Here is a 13894-nt window from a genome sequence, read left to right as displayed (position 1 = left end):
TTATACACCCACACAAAGACTCCTATTCATTGTTGCCTGGGCCGACTTTGTAGCTTTGCGCACAGCAGGAGGCTCCTATTCTATGTTCAGTTCCACTACAACACAGCTCTCTAATCCCCAACCTAAAGCCTAATAATCACCACAGTCTGTGGTGTAAAATTGGCTGCTTCCAAAACAGCTGTGACAGGATAGAAACCATTCAATCCCCCGCGGTAATCTAACTTGAGTTCAGATGTTTAGAGATTCTCTATAACCATAAGTCACAAAACAGATACTCCTACACAAACAAACAGCGGCTGACAGAGAGGCCAGAGTGAAGCAATAATTTCATTTACATCCGCCAGATGACGGTTTGCTGCTGAGGTCAACATTTATACACCGTTAACTGTAGTATTTGACGTGCTGTGTGTGCCAGTTGAAAATTATAGCAATCAATGGGTATTGATCAGCAGTAGGTCTTAGGGTTGTGCTAATAACAATAAGGATGGGTGGTTAGGGGATGTAGAGCTCTGAAGCACTATCAGTGAGGGAAATAAAAACAAATAACGCAGGTATAGTGCGAATTTCTTTTGCGAAATAACACAATATTACTTGTATTGTAACAGAAAGCATGGTTTTGGAGCTTTGCAGGCCAAAAAAGACATGTAGATGTCTGAATTAAAATGGGGCTAAAGTGATTATTTTTATTATCTAGGTTTTAAATTACAATATTTCCATATGAAGTACAGGATATGCTTCACATTAAAATAAAACATTTCACACTTTTCAACAAATAGTAACACTATTCAGCTAAATATAGCTTAGTTTAAACCTAGTTGTCTTTTCGCATGCAAATCACCAAATCAGTGCTTACTGGATTGCTGCTCAAATCATAATCACCATTATTCTGCTCATTACTAAGACCATAATCATTTATTAAATTATTTCTCCATCTTTATGAACAAAATAGATTTAATGCATTTGGACAATTAAACAGATAAAAAAAACTGCCTAACTTATCCCACTGTACAAAATTTAAATTCTTTCTTCACTTCAACAATTACTGCTTCTGTTCTTCTTTTTAGACAATTTACCATTGAAGAGAGCAATTGATTTGATGCACTGAAGCTCTAAACAATATCACACAACCAGATCAAGTTTAGTTAACTGTGAGGTCCAAAATCAAGATTGTAAATACGATGTGAACAGCTCCGTCTGCAGCCCTGCTTTTATGTTTTGAGAAAGGCACTTGAACTACAGTTTTTGTTGAACAACGTGCAGAAAAAACAAGTGTGACTCTTTGCGAGGAATGAGTGAAGGTAAAAGGTCAAGGACAGACACATACTCATGAGTTTACCTTCGCAGATCCGGTCTAGCCTCTGCCTCTTCACTTTGTGTTTGTCAGTCAGGGACATGGCGTTAAACACAGCACGGCACAGGACGGCACGGCTCGGCACAGCACCTCTCCTCCTCAGCCGCAAATACTGACAAGGTTCAGAATCCTAGTGCACTGTCAGCACTATTCCCCGGGGCATACCGCCTCGGCACATACACCTGCAAGAAAGACACAACACAGGAAAAAACCTGGTTAACACAACACTGACACACACATGCTGTATATACACACATTATTGATGTACAAACACAGAAAGACTTTTGACACGTGAAGGCATTAAAGAGTCCTTGACTACAAAGTCACTCAGACTCTTGCTCACAAAGAGCTCGGGAAGCTGCAGGCAATAGATATACTGAAAATCAGTGAAACACACACACACACACACACACACACACACACACACACACACACACACACACACACACACACACACACACACACACAGACTCTCTGCTGGTGACAAAGTGCCCCATTTGCTCATAAAAAGTGGCAACGCTTCCATGCTCTAAAAGCTCCACTTTTCTCCTGTTTGAAGTGTTTTCTTTCACTAACAGACACTCATCTGAAGCTCCATATTTCAAGACAAAGCAAGCATAGACAGACATATTCATCGGACAAAAGTTGATCTGAGTAAATGTGAAACAAGCTGATAGAACTTGTGAGAAGAGATTTATTGTCTGACAAAATGAAGCTCTTGAGTTAATGTGCTGCACCTGAAGGTTGACAGATTGTCATGTAATGACACATTCAGGCCAATAGAGGGTAGTTAAAATCTACTCAGAGAGGAGCATGCATTCAAACTTACACCTCTATACCATCTAGTGTCAATTCATTACATCCCTATTTCTCCTCTGACCTCACACAAATACAACTTCTAATGCAAAGGCAAACAAATTACATTCCTGGCAAGAGAAGTTATTCTGACCAGGATTTGGACTGGCAATTGTAATCACACAGAAGGTTGAGCAGGCTGAAAATGTTCCTCGACAAAGCCTTCCATTCAGTATCACTGACCGACGTGCAGGCAAATACAGTAATACGAACAAATACATCTTTGTTAGAGAGAAAAAGACTATGTCTTTTTTCACTGGCAGTACATAAAGAGCACAGTGAAGATCAGCATCTTAGTGAATTAGAGTAAAATGTTTGCATCACAAAAAGGGATTAAATGTTGCACTGAAAACACAAATTCCACATCTTGCTCATCCAGGACAAGGGCCAGAAGCGCATCTCCTCTCAGAAAGTGCTGAAACCATGAAAACATCCCTTTTTGCCAGAGAAAATCAGGGCAAAGTTATTACTTAAAGTCTTCAACAGTCCTTTGTAGTCAGAATACAGAAGAAAAAAATTAAGAAAGACTAGAAAAGTAAAAAGTTCAACAAAAAAACCAAGACCCTTGATCATTATCTGTGAGGAATCAGGGTGTGGAGTCTGCCCTTTCCATAGTTGTCCATAGTGTGTATGGACAATATTTCCATAGTGTAATTTTTTGGGGGCTTTTTATTACATAGTGTAGATAGACAGGAAACAAAAAAAGAAGCCTTTGCTCTTAATGTGCAGAGACTGACACTGAAATCCCGACATTTACCATCTCAGTTTTAGAAATGGTTCTGTGTGCAATCCAACATTAGCAACAGGGCTTTGTAAGCAAGGCAATTCATTTGTGTTAAGTCAAACTACAAATTCATTCATTTAGAATGTAAAAGTACTCTGTGGAGTTTTTGGCGATACAGACGATACACAGTCCTGCCGACACAGTAGGTGGTGATAAAGCGCAAACAAACGCAACAATGTGGCTGCAAAGGCAGTGAAGGAGAAAACCTCAAGCTAACAAACAGGGATGTAAACAATACACAATTCTAGAGCTGCAAGAGTTAGTTGATTGATCAATTAGTTGATCGATAACTAACCAATTAATCGTTAAGAGTGTTTGTCGGACAAAACAAGACATTTGATGGCATCACCATGGGCTTTGGGAAAGTGTGATCCATTTTTCACTATTTTCTAACGTTGTATAAACCACACAGTCGATTCATCAAGAAAATAATTGCCACCAATCATGAGAGTAGTCGTTGCGGCCTTATGCAATTTCAAATAGTTAAAAAAAAAAAGAAAATCACCTTTGGAAATGATTTTTGAGAAAGGAAAAACTTTCAATGGTTTGTTAGACCTTAAGTTAATACACCTGTTTTGGTGAGAAACAAAACTTTGGTTGAAACTAGGGCTGCCAGCGTTAACGCATTAATCGCGATGTGATTAAGGGCCGACGCGATGCGATTCATTTTTAATTTATTTTAGTTATTTATTTTAACTATTTTGACCCTTTGCAGCACCGTTACTTATCATCAAGCTGCCACTTCCTCATAACACATCCTGCTGCTGCAGGCATGATGGAGAAAGACAGCAGCAATGACATCCTGAATGGCGCTTTTTATTTTCCAAAACTCCCGGACGGCTCGTAGACAAGTCGAAAGCCATATGCACATTGTGTAAAGCCGAATTAAAATATCACCGAAGCATGTCAAGGTTGAGCTACCAGCTATAGAGCTAAGCATAGTAGTACAGTTATTAATGTTGATGCTACCCGCTAGCATGCTACCCACTCAGGCAAAGCACTATTTTGGAGAGTGCTACTTGCCGACCTGTGGATGAAACCAAATCCCAAAAAATGTCTACAGCTCTTGCAAAACGGGTGGCAACTAACTGCAGACCTGTCAGCATCGTAGAGGACTCGGGTCTTAAAGACGTACTGCGGTTGGCACGTTCTGACCTGTCTCGTTGCCGTCGAGGGTGACAGTAGTTTTCACGGATACACAGCCTGTATGACACGGAGAAAGCAGCCCAACTGGAACATCATAAAGTAACTTTCTTTGCATTCATTTGATTCCCAATCAAGATACACTGGTAGAAATTGCTTTCGATTGTTAATATGTACTTAAAAACTGTTTGAAATGCAAAATAATAGAATTTTAATTCAGCGATTAATAGCGATTAAAACAAATTTATCGTTTGACAGCCCTAGTTTCCCCAACTGCCTTTTCACAAGAAACCTGTGTTTTCATGAGGAAGCTACACAGCACAGGTCACTTCCAGGGTGTCTTTCCAACAAGACAGTACTCTGGCTCCAGTATGTTAACGGACTGCTGGAAGGCCTCACCCTCTTACTTGATTCATTTCAGTTCCTCTCTCTGTCCCTCCTCCTTCCTTTTCATCTGTCCATCTCTCTGTAGTGCTGCTGCCTCTGAGGTCTCTTACACAGAGTCATCAATCACTGGGCCCTCTTCCAGGGCTCTCCACTCGTGTGTGTGTGTGTGTGTGTGTGTGTGTGTGTGTGTGTGTGTGTGTGTGTGTGTGTGTGTGTGTGTGTGTCATAAAGAGTGAGCGTGACAGAGAGGGAGGGAAGTAGAGAAAAAGAGAGCTCACAGAGGCTAACAAGACCCACACAGAGGCCAAACCTTCCCCAATTCTTATTCCCTCTTCTCTACCCCTTCTTTTCTGCTACACTCATTCCCTCAGCCAGCTTCAAGCAGAGAATGGTCACACACAAAAAACTCCCTCCATGACTTTATGAAATACAGCCAAGCACCCCCCATGCTTTTATAATAAAAAGATGAAACTTGGCACAATTTCGACAGGATTCAAAAGAAAAGCTGTAGCAAAGTTGGCCGTACAGCCAGCGGGTCCTGAAAGGGTATTTAGGCAGAGATTTTTGCACTCCCAATCCAAACACAAAGGTCATATACATGAATCTTAATATTTAAGAGGCATTACAAGTCAGATGATCGATAAAACTCACTGCCTGCGGGGCCACAGCTCATTGAAAGAGAAACATTTGTGCGAGAGGGGCAGAGTCATTAAATGTAGGAATCCATATCTGTGACGGCCGGCTCTGTCTCCCAAGGACGGCTCCGCTGTGAGCACAATCACAGTCCACAAACTCTGCTCAATGTCAGTAACACACAGAGACTACTGTGAGACTACTGTCTGCAGGGGTGGGGGAAGGGCAGTCCATCAGTTGCAGGAGTTTAATGCAGCACAATAGATAAGAGACAAATACACACAAAGCAGGGTTCAGTTAGTGCTGAAACAATCAGTGACAGAAAATTGGCTGGCTGACTGGCTAGTCCACATAGCATTCCGGGATGGGAGAAAAACGTGGTCTGGTTTATTGGCATTTCTTTAAACCAATCACAATCGTCATGGGCGGCGCTAAACTCCGCACGGAGATGCTGCAAAATAGTCGTGCGAGAAAAAACTTTGAAATTTTTTTTTTTTTGACAAATAGTCTAGCTAGCTGTCTCTGCAGAGATCTGAGGAGCAGTCAACCATAGTCCTCATAAATCCACCGGAGTTTAAAATTTGAGATATGTGCGTCGCCGCAATGTGCAGTTCCATTTTTTGAGAGGTGCAGGTCAGGCTACGGCGTAGGGTCCGTGTCTCCACGTACCTACGTACATAGCCACGGTGTAGATTTAACGCAGAAGCATAAATCACGCTTTAAGATGCATTTGTAGGTTATATTTCAACATTCCATTAAATAAATAATTCCTCAATTCATCAGAAAAGTCATTAGCTTGTAGCCAGCAGGGGGGCGCTGTGGCGTGTGGACCGCCACGAGACGTCGTTGGTTTCGTCATTCTGCTGAGCGAGGCTAAAGAAAAACAAGCAAAGTTGCCCGTCTCATTTATTTCTCCCGTCTGTTTAAAATCAGAGTAACCAGTAAATATATTTTGGTAAGAATATATTGTTTTATTTGTGTATAACTGAGTTGTTGGATTTCCCCCCGGGTGTCATGTTTGTTACAAGATGGCGCCGCAGCAAGCTGTAATATCCAAGTCACTTCAATCAGAGTTTTACTTTTGGTTTCAGGAACATTTGGGTTGACATAATATTTTTCTAATGTGTAAAATTTGTATAATGTGTAAGATTGTTAATTGTTAAAAAAGTTCAAAGTTAAGTTAAAGTGAAGTTAAAAACGCTGCATGCACTGAATGGCCATAAACATTATTTTGACGTTGAGACAACCTAAAAGTGTAGCAGCAGATATTGCTATTTTATTTTGGTTAACTAAACCAACACAATGTATAACTCAGTAAATATGTCATATATATTGATATATGAATGCTAAAATGTGGGAAACGTGTGTGATTCTATATTTGCTAAGTCTTTTTCATGTGAAATACAGCATAACAATGCATAACTGAACGTGTCAAAACAATGTAGTAAAAAGAAAAGAAAAGGTTTACATTGCATATAGTGAATAAATTCATTCTGCTGAGCGAGGCTAAACAAACAGAAGTGAAGTTGCCCAGTCTCATTTATTTCTCCTGTCTGCAGGATCTATCATCTGTCTGCTAACATTTGCAGTCCTAGTTTCAGTCTCCACCCAACACTACGACTTTAACCACGACAGAATGTCAAAAAAAACAACAAGAGTCAAATTGAATTAATTTGCGACAGCATCTTCTTGTAATGTGATGAAATTTAATGATGGCACTGCCGTTGTTGCAATCCATCTTCCTATTAAGAGACAAACACTAACAGAATTGTCTCCGATGTGATTAACTGACTTTGCCGAAATAAGAAAATAATTTGGTTTGGTAAACAGATACGAGCACCGCCCCTGACAGGCTCTCATTAGAAAGCGGTGATTACTTACTTTATTATTAGACACTTGAGCGGAGGGGGCTACTGATCTGAGGCAATCTCGCACAGTCAAAAGATTACAGTTACAGTTTCACTCCATGTGTTGACAAAGAGCCTAAAGAACAGAGCAGAGAAGCCATCTCCTTTTGTTTAAGAGAGACAGAAAAACCAAACTGGAGACAGAGTGAGAGCCAAAAAAGCGGCAATGGATGAGTTTGAGAGATTGAATAATTAAAAAGGTCAGGCTACCTGCATGCTGTGTACACACACACACACACACACACACACACACACACACACACACACACACACACACACACACACACACACACACACACAGCGAGGCACAATGCACACTGGGGCAAAGACTGAAGAGACAAGTACTGTAGGGGAATGATCATTTTTCCCTCGAACACAGTGTAGTTTGTGAACTAATTGGGTGAATCCATAATTAATTTGCTGACATTAAGCCTTCGGGTCTGCTCCACTAAGACTCCAAGACTCTACTTTCTAAGGATGTGATGAAGTGCTAGTGACGCCTTGGGCTCAGCGCTGATGGGGAGACTCTTGTTCTGATGCTTTGCAGCGCCGGTTCTGACATTTAGTGTTTTGTTCTTATAAGCTACTGCACTTTCTTGAGTGATAAAATGAATGAATCTGGCACTAGTATCCCACAATTGTTTATCACTATATTTATTCTGATACAGATCCAGATCACAAACTTGTGGACATTTTCTATTATAAAAAGTTGAACAAATGTAGAAGATTGTTCAGGCTTGCTTGGCAAAGGTATGCAATCTGAGCACTTTCTAGCATCTGAGTTGATTTCAACATTTGTCAACTAATTATGATGAAAAAGCTGCCGTGATTTAGATTTTAACCACTTAAAGAATATGACTCATAGTTTAACGCTCCAAAGATTAAAATGAGGTAGGATTAGATGACAAAGTCTTTTGATTTAGATCTGTTTGAATTGCATTATGTAACCATAAATCCTTATAGCCTACTGTACAGCAATCTTTTAAAGCCAATCTAACCACATTTTCAGTATGTGGCGAACACCACAGGGATGTCATCAATCATCAGATGGAATGAACTCTAAAAATATTTGGATAGTGTTGCATCTTTTTGGAAAAACAGCGCTTTGACTCATTGTGCTTAATTATGAAATGTTTGATTTTTTTAGTCCATGTACAGACAGTCAGAGGCAGGGTATTTTTATCTGTATTGGGCAGACAGTTAGAAAGATTAAGATTATCTAACTGGTTATTTTTAGTTAACTGACAAATTCTATCTCATTCAGTTAAAGATTCATGAGGAAATCTTTCAATGAGTTGTCATATGCACTGCAGCTCTGAAGTCTGTATTTATCTTTCCCAGATGAAGCTACAACCTCTTTGAATTTCCATGTAATGTCTCAATGTGAGTTCTGTGGTAATCGTTGCCAAGACTTTAAAAACACAAAGCACTTGCTTTAAGATAGAGTTGGATAACTTCAGCCGGTACTTCTCCTGATTTAATTTCCCAGCGGAGTTTGACAGGAAAATTGTGAGCAGAGACAACTGTTAAAGTTATCTGACAGCAGGGTGCAGCAAGAAACCGAACAGCAATATCCATCCCTCTTACAGCTGATTCCTATCAAAAGCCAGAGCTCAGCAAACCTCTTCAGAGACTCAGAAATGAGGACCTCCAAAGCAAGTAAAACTTGAATTTATACTTTCTCTAAAACGAGACACACTTCTCTGGAAAAAAAATTCCTCTATCCTCTAAATGTCCATTAGAAATAACAAACACAGGTCTCAATGACAAAGATGTTTGTACTCTTGATACCGCAGTCTTTTTATTACTACCCCCCTTGTTATTTTCTTCAAAAAAGCCCCCGTTTTTTGTTTTTCACTACAGCGCCCCATTTGAACAATGGGGGCCATTTTCCCTTTCAGATGCTGGAGTTCCTCCAGAGGTAAAGCTGTCAGCGCCGGGCCAAAACAAAGAAAGAGAAAACAGGAAGGTGTGGACACCCTGCAGCACCAACCCAGCTCTACTATTAATATCAACTTACATGCCCAGATCCGCAGCACCTCAGGCAGAGGAGAGTGTGATTTCCATGAACTAAACAAGGCCTGTGACAGCGTAGGCAGGTGACAGATTGACACAATTATATTTAGCTCGGTAAGCATGCCAAACTGAATGCCTTCAAACTGCAGAATTGTTGAACTAGTGGCATCAGTAATGAATATTTACTCTTGAAATAAGGCCGCACTTGAAATGTAAGCTACTGTAGCCCACCTTGTGCTATTTACATCCGATCAATAAACTCAATAAACTCTTGTTTCTCAAAGTTCCAGAGGCTAAGGTTATCAGTGCAAGCCACAGCCGCAGCCAAAGCTGAAAACACTTCTTAGTGCAGGAAATTGCCTGCAGCGTGCCAACCTGGTGAGCAGAAGGAAGGCGTGGCCTGTTTCACTGAGGGTGAGGTAAGAACTGCACTCGCCACAAGCTTGGTGTCAGCGAGAGGCCAGGCTCCGGCTCAGACAGCATGCCTGGGTCCAGCCGGCTCAGCCCAGCTCCCTCTGGGTCCTTCCAGGAAGAGCCAGCGTGATTCAAAGCTTTCTGGTCCAGGAGAATGAGGTGCTTCCACTCCCCCCAGAATGTGCCCACGAACACACACACTCACACACACACACATCGCTCAGCCCACTCCCTGTAGACAGTGAGACAGCCAACTTCGTGCTGTACTTGGGCTTACATTGGGAGGAGGCCAAGTTAAACAATGTGTTGATAATGTCCAGAGCAGAGTGGTGAGAGGAACACAGAGAAAGAGCACGAGGTCCTTGCTGCACCACACGAGGACGGGGATTCACACAGGCAGAAACACTTAAATGTAATCATTTCAGTTTGTCTAATTCGGTAACAATAACATTGTACTCAACAAGTTAATTGCTGAGATATGGGAACATGACAGCATCACTAAAAAAAGAAAACATGAGCTTTAAGTTTGAAAAAAAAGCAAAACCCTGCATTAGCCGTGTTAATTTGGAAGAAAAAGACAAGCAAATGAATTGGAATGGCGAATCACGCTGATCATAGTTTACAGATCGTTATCCTGGTTCAACTAAACCTTTTGTACTTATAGTAGTTGTGGGCGTACACAGTTTTTCTATGCAAAGAAAGTTTAGTAGTACCAACATTTTGGGTGCACTCACTTTTGGTTTCTCCCCCGAAGGATGTGGGTTTGCTTAAAACCTGCATGGTCACTCTGACCCCTTGTGTTTCTTGTACCATCGGATTTCGTCGTAGTGATGTCAGCATGTTCCCAGATCTTAGCTATCTGTACAATTCTATCATAACTGATAAATGATGGTGCAAAAAAGACCCACAGCCAGAATTTTATTTTAAATGCAGCATCGGCTGTGTGGTTTGTCTGCTCCCAGAGCACAGTTTAACTGGCCGTATTTTAGAGAGTTGAAGCCAATGACTGACTTTACAGGAGAGCTTTTTATCTGAGCCCCCTCTGATGGGCTCACAACACAAGGTTGGCCTCTCTCTCTCTCTCTCTCTACCACATCCTATCATCTCAGGCTCTACTAATGCGCCATGCTTCCAGGGACTAGGACTGAAACACACACACACACCACACACACACACACACCCCACACACACACACACAGACACACAAAATACACATGCACATATCTCAGTCAATTAGCGTTGGCCCAACCTTGCAGCTGAGAGATAAATGGTGTGGAGTCTCAGCAGGCTTCTGCGCGAAGCTGTGCTTCTTGTCCACCGTATGTAGAACAGCTCTCTGGAGGAATGCTAGCCCCTCCACCACAAAGAGACGTGGTGAGCGCGAGCGAGGTTGAGGAGGGGCTCAAGGTGCTCAGGATTGCATTAAAATAAGATCACAAGGACCCCCAACTCCCTAATCAGAGCAGGTGTGAGAAGCAAGAAGAGGACAAGAAAGAGGAGAATGTGGGGACGTTCTGTTGGCGTGTCAAGTTGCGTACAGAATTTCATGTCATTCCACTTATGCCTCATTAACCATTTGTTTGTGTGGTTGGGCTGTAGTCTACTATAAGTGATCTAATACAAGCCGGATGTTTCCTGGGGCAAAAAAACCTAAATGTGGCCTCAGACTGCATCTACACTAATATAAGCCAACCGATTCTGAAAATGACCTATAGTATGTGTGCAAAAGACCTGCGTCCACACTAGCCTTTTAAAAGGTACGTTTTGTTTTCATACATATGAAAACACCTGCACAACCGAAAAAATTGCTACATTTCTATTTCTGCGTTGTCGTATTTAACCGGCTCAGTGTGAATTTCAGCAGAAGGAGGTCAAAGCAAAAAGCCTCACCTCCACTGGTGCAGTAAATCAAGTGGGTAAGCTGCATTATCTGCAACAACATGACATCCTTTTAACACCTGACACACCCCGGTAACAAGCGTGTAGCCCCACCGGATCCTGTTGACATATTATATAAGGCTCCCACTCCTCACTAACTGTTCACGAGATGTCAATCCTATCCACACACACACACACACGCACACACATGCACACACACAGCTTTAAATCAGCCTCCAATGCCAGCAGGGCGGATGCAGGTGTTTATATGAGAGCAAGAGCCCTTCCATTGACAGAAAGATATGGAAACACACACAAACACACACAACTACACAAACACAATCACACAGCAAGGTGAAAAATTACAGTGTGGGTCTGGCGGATTAACTGCAAAATAAAAGTGCTGATGGGCAACAAAAGAGAAAAAACAGCTATTCATCACCCTGGCACAGGATCAAACTCACACACTTCTCAAATGCCCTCCTTGAGTTATTGTGCAGCGCAGCTCTGGTGGCAGCTCCACGGATAATGCTGCCCTACCTGAATTGATTAGAGCGGGGACGCATCCTCTCTTTCCTAAGATGGAGCGCGTCTCTGTAGCTCCTCAATGCTGAAGTGGAAGAAATCTGTTAAACTGTATTTAACAACTAGACTTGAGATTTTTTCCCCCCCCTCTTTGTGAGTTTTTTTTTTTTTGGAGACCATCAAGCATGCAGCCGGAGTAATTTTCTCATACAAATGCGGTCGCTGTGTTTTTGCTGTTCCTGCATTTCTCTGAACCTGGGGGAAACAAATTTGGGGCATCTGTGTGAAACTTGAATCAATTTTTACACCATTAGCTCTACATACTGCTATTCTGACTTATACTCAGGCAGGCGCACACATTTAATTTTTTTGGGGTGATATTTACGCAACAACTGGAATCATACACACAGATGCGTGACAAATAAGTGAGGTTTTGCACCCCCATTCGCCTCCAGAACAGTTTCAAGGCTCCTTGCCTTAGATTCTCCAAGTCACTGAACTCTACTGGATGGAGGAACACCATTCATCTTCATTCATCATCTCAAATCCATTAACATCATTTTCATACTTTCAGTGACCCTGTACAGATGGACGCACTGTCTTCCTGCAAGACGCAGCTGCCATCAGGTACGAAATGTTCCATCATAGTACAAAGAGGTTGTCCTGACGTCTTGAGGTTAACTTGACCTACTCCACGTTTTTATACATGCCAAAGAGCATGAAAGGATGTGAATTGCTTAAATGTATCATGCAAGCATCTTCATTTGTTTTCTTTCTCTACTAATTTAGTTAAGTTTTTTTCCTATAATTTGCCACCCATTTGTCAAATGGTTCTCCATCGGACTTTTCCTACAAAACTGAAATGCACTAGGGCTGCAACTTTCTTACTAATTAATAATTTAATCAGTGTTAAAAAATGTATTAATTAAAAAATGCCAATCACACGTTCAAAGAGACCTCATTTGTCCGACCAACGGTCCAAAATCCAAAGAGATTCAATTTACAATTAACTAAAACAAAGAGAAACATTTAAGAAGAAGAGTGACGGTTAAGTAATTGGTTATCAATCAGTTAATCAACTAATCGTTTCAGCACTAACATGCACTGAATGGAAGCTCTGCAATCTATGCTCTGCAAGCTGCCATCTGTTACAGTTTGCTGTCGTCTCTCAAAGACCAATCAAAGCACCATTTTATCAACAATCAACACCAAAGGAGGCTAATAAAAAACATTAATATGAATATAATGTCATCAGCTTTATCTTCAAAATGCTGTACGTGTTGAATAATACCAGTGCTCCACTAGATGGGTCATTTAAATGCATGAAATCCATGGTCTTGTGTGAATAGGGTATATAAAGATGTGCATGTACACGTGTGTATGCGTGTGTCAGTGCAGAACCCGCTCAATGAGACTCCTCCCAGGCCCTGACAGTACATAGCCCTCTACAGCGGGGGAGGAAATGCCATGAAAAAGGATGAATCATGGGATTGTATCCACACTGACCGCCTTAGGGTTTGGGTCAGTTGGGTTGTCTGAGCAGCAGCGACTGACACTCCTGACACAAACGGCACACACATATACACAAACTCAAAATCAGATATCCTCCTCTGTTGTTGTTTTCATTCATGAAACAGTCGCTGTCAGAGACTTTTCTTCCCTAAATCAAGGCATGAAAATCAACGGTGGCCTCTATTTCAACTCAGTGGGTCATGGGGGTCGCTGTGCCTTTTAAAGAAGAGAAAAGCCCCTGTCACAGTTTCTCTCCTGCCGGCCATAAAATGTCTCATGACACAAAGCCCCCGTACTCGTATCAGTGAGCACTCCCACAGTATTGCCAACAAATGTGACCTCCTTTTTTCCTCCCACTGCTAAAATAAAAAAGAAAGAAGTAAACTCACCTCTACCTTGCCAACTGAAATAAAATAAATAAATTAAAACAAATGTGCTTTGCAACTCTGCCAGACCACAGCAGAAATAATATTTTTTTTCTCTCTCCAC

The 13894-nt window shown here is 41.5% G+C and overlaps 1 protein-coding gene across 6 annotated transcripts in view; it reads right to left on the bottom strand.

Moving 5' to 3' along the window:
- The window catches only part of ctbp2l (C-terminal binding protein 2, like), a 97262-nt gene that overhangs the window by 53295 nt on the left and 30073 nt on the right, over positions 1 to 13894 (bottom strand). For 2 of the 6 annotated variants that reach the window (XM_078278501.1, XM_078278500.1), the window contains one exon: positions 1325 to 1533. In XM_078278501.1, coding sequence (XP_078134627.1) covers positions 1325 to 1394 — 70 coding nt within the window. In that variant the 5' untranslated portion in view covers positions 1395 to 1533. Of the gene's footprint in view, positions 1 to 1324; positions 1534 to 9080; positions 9391 to 9451; positions 9474 to 13894 lie in introns of those variants that run through there. The other 4 variants (XM_078278504.1, XM_078278507.1, XM_078278503.1 and 1 more) reach the window with 3 other exon arrangements.

Source organism: Sander vitreus, chromosome 21, assembly GCF_031162955.1.
Source record: "Sander vitreus isolate 19-12246 chromosome 21, sanVit1, whole genome shotgun sequence".
NCBI lineage: Eukaryota > Metazoa > Chordata > Actinopteri > Perciformes > Percidae > Sander > Sander vitreus.
This window is presented reverse-complemented; position numbering and strand designations above follow the sequence as displayed.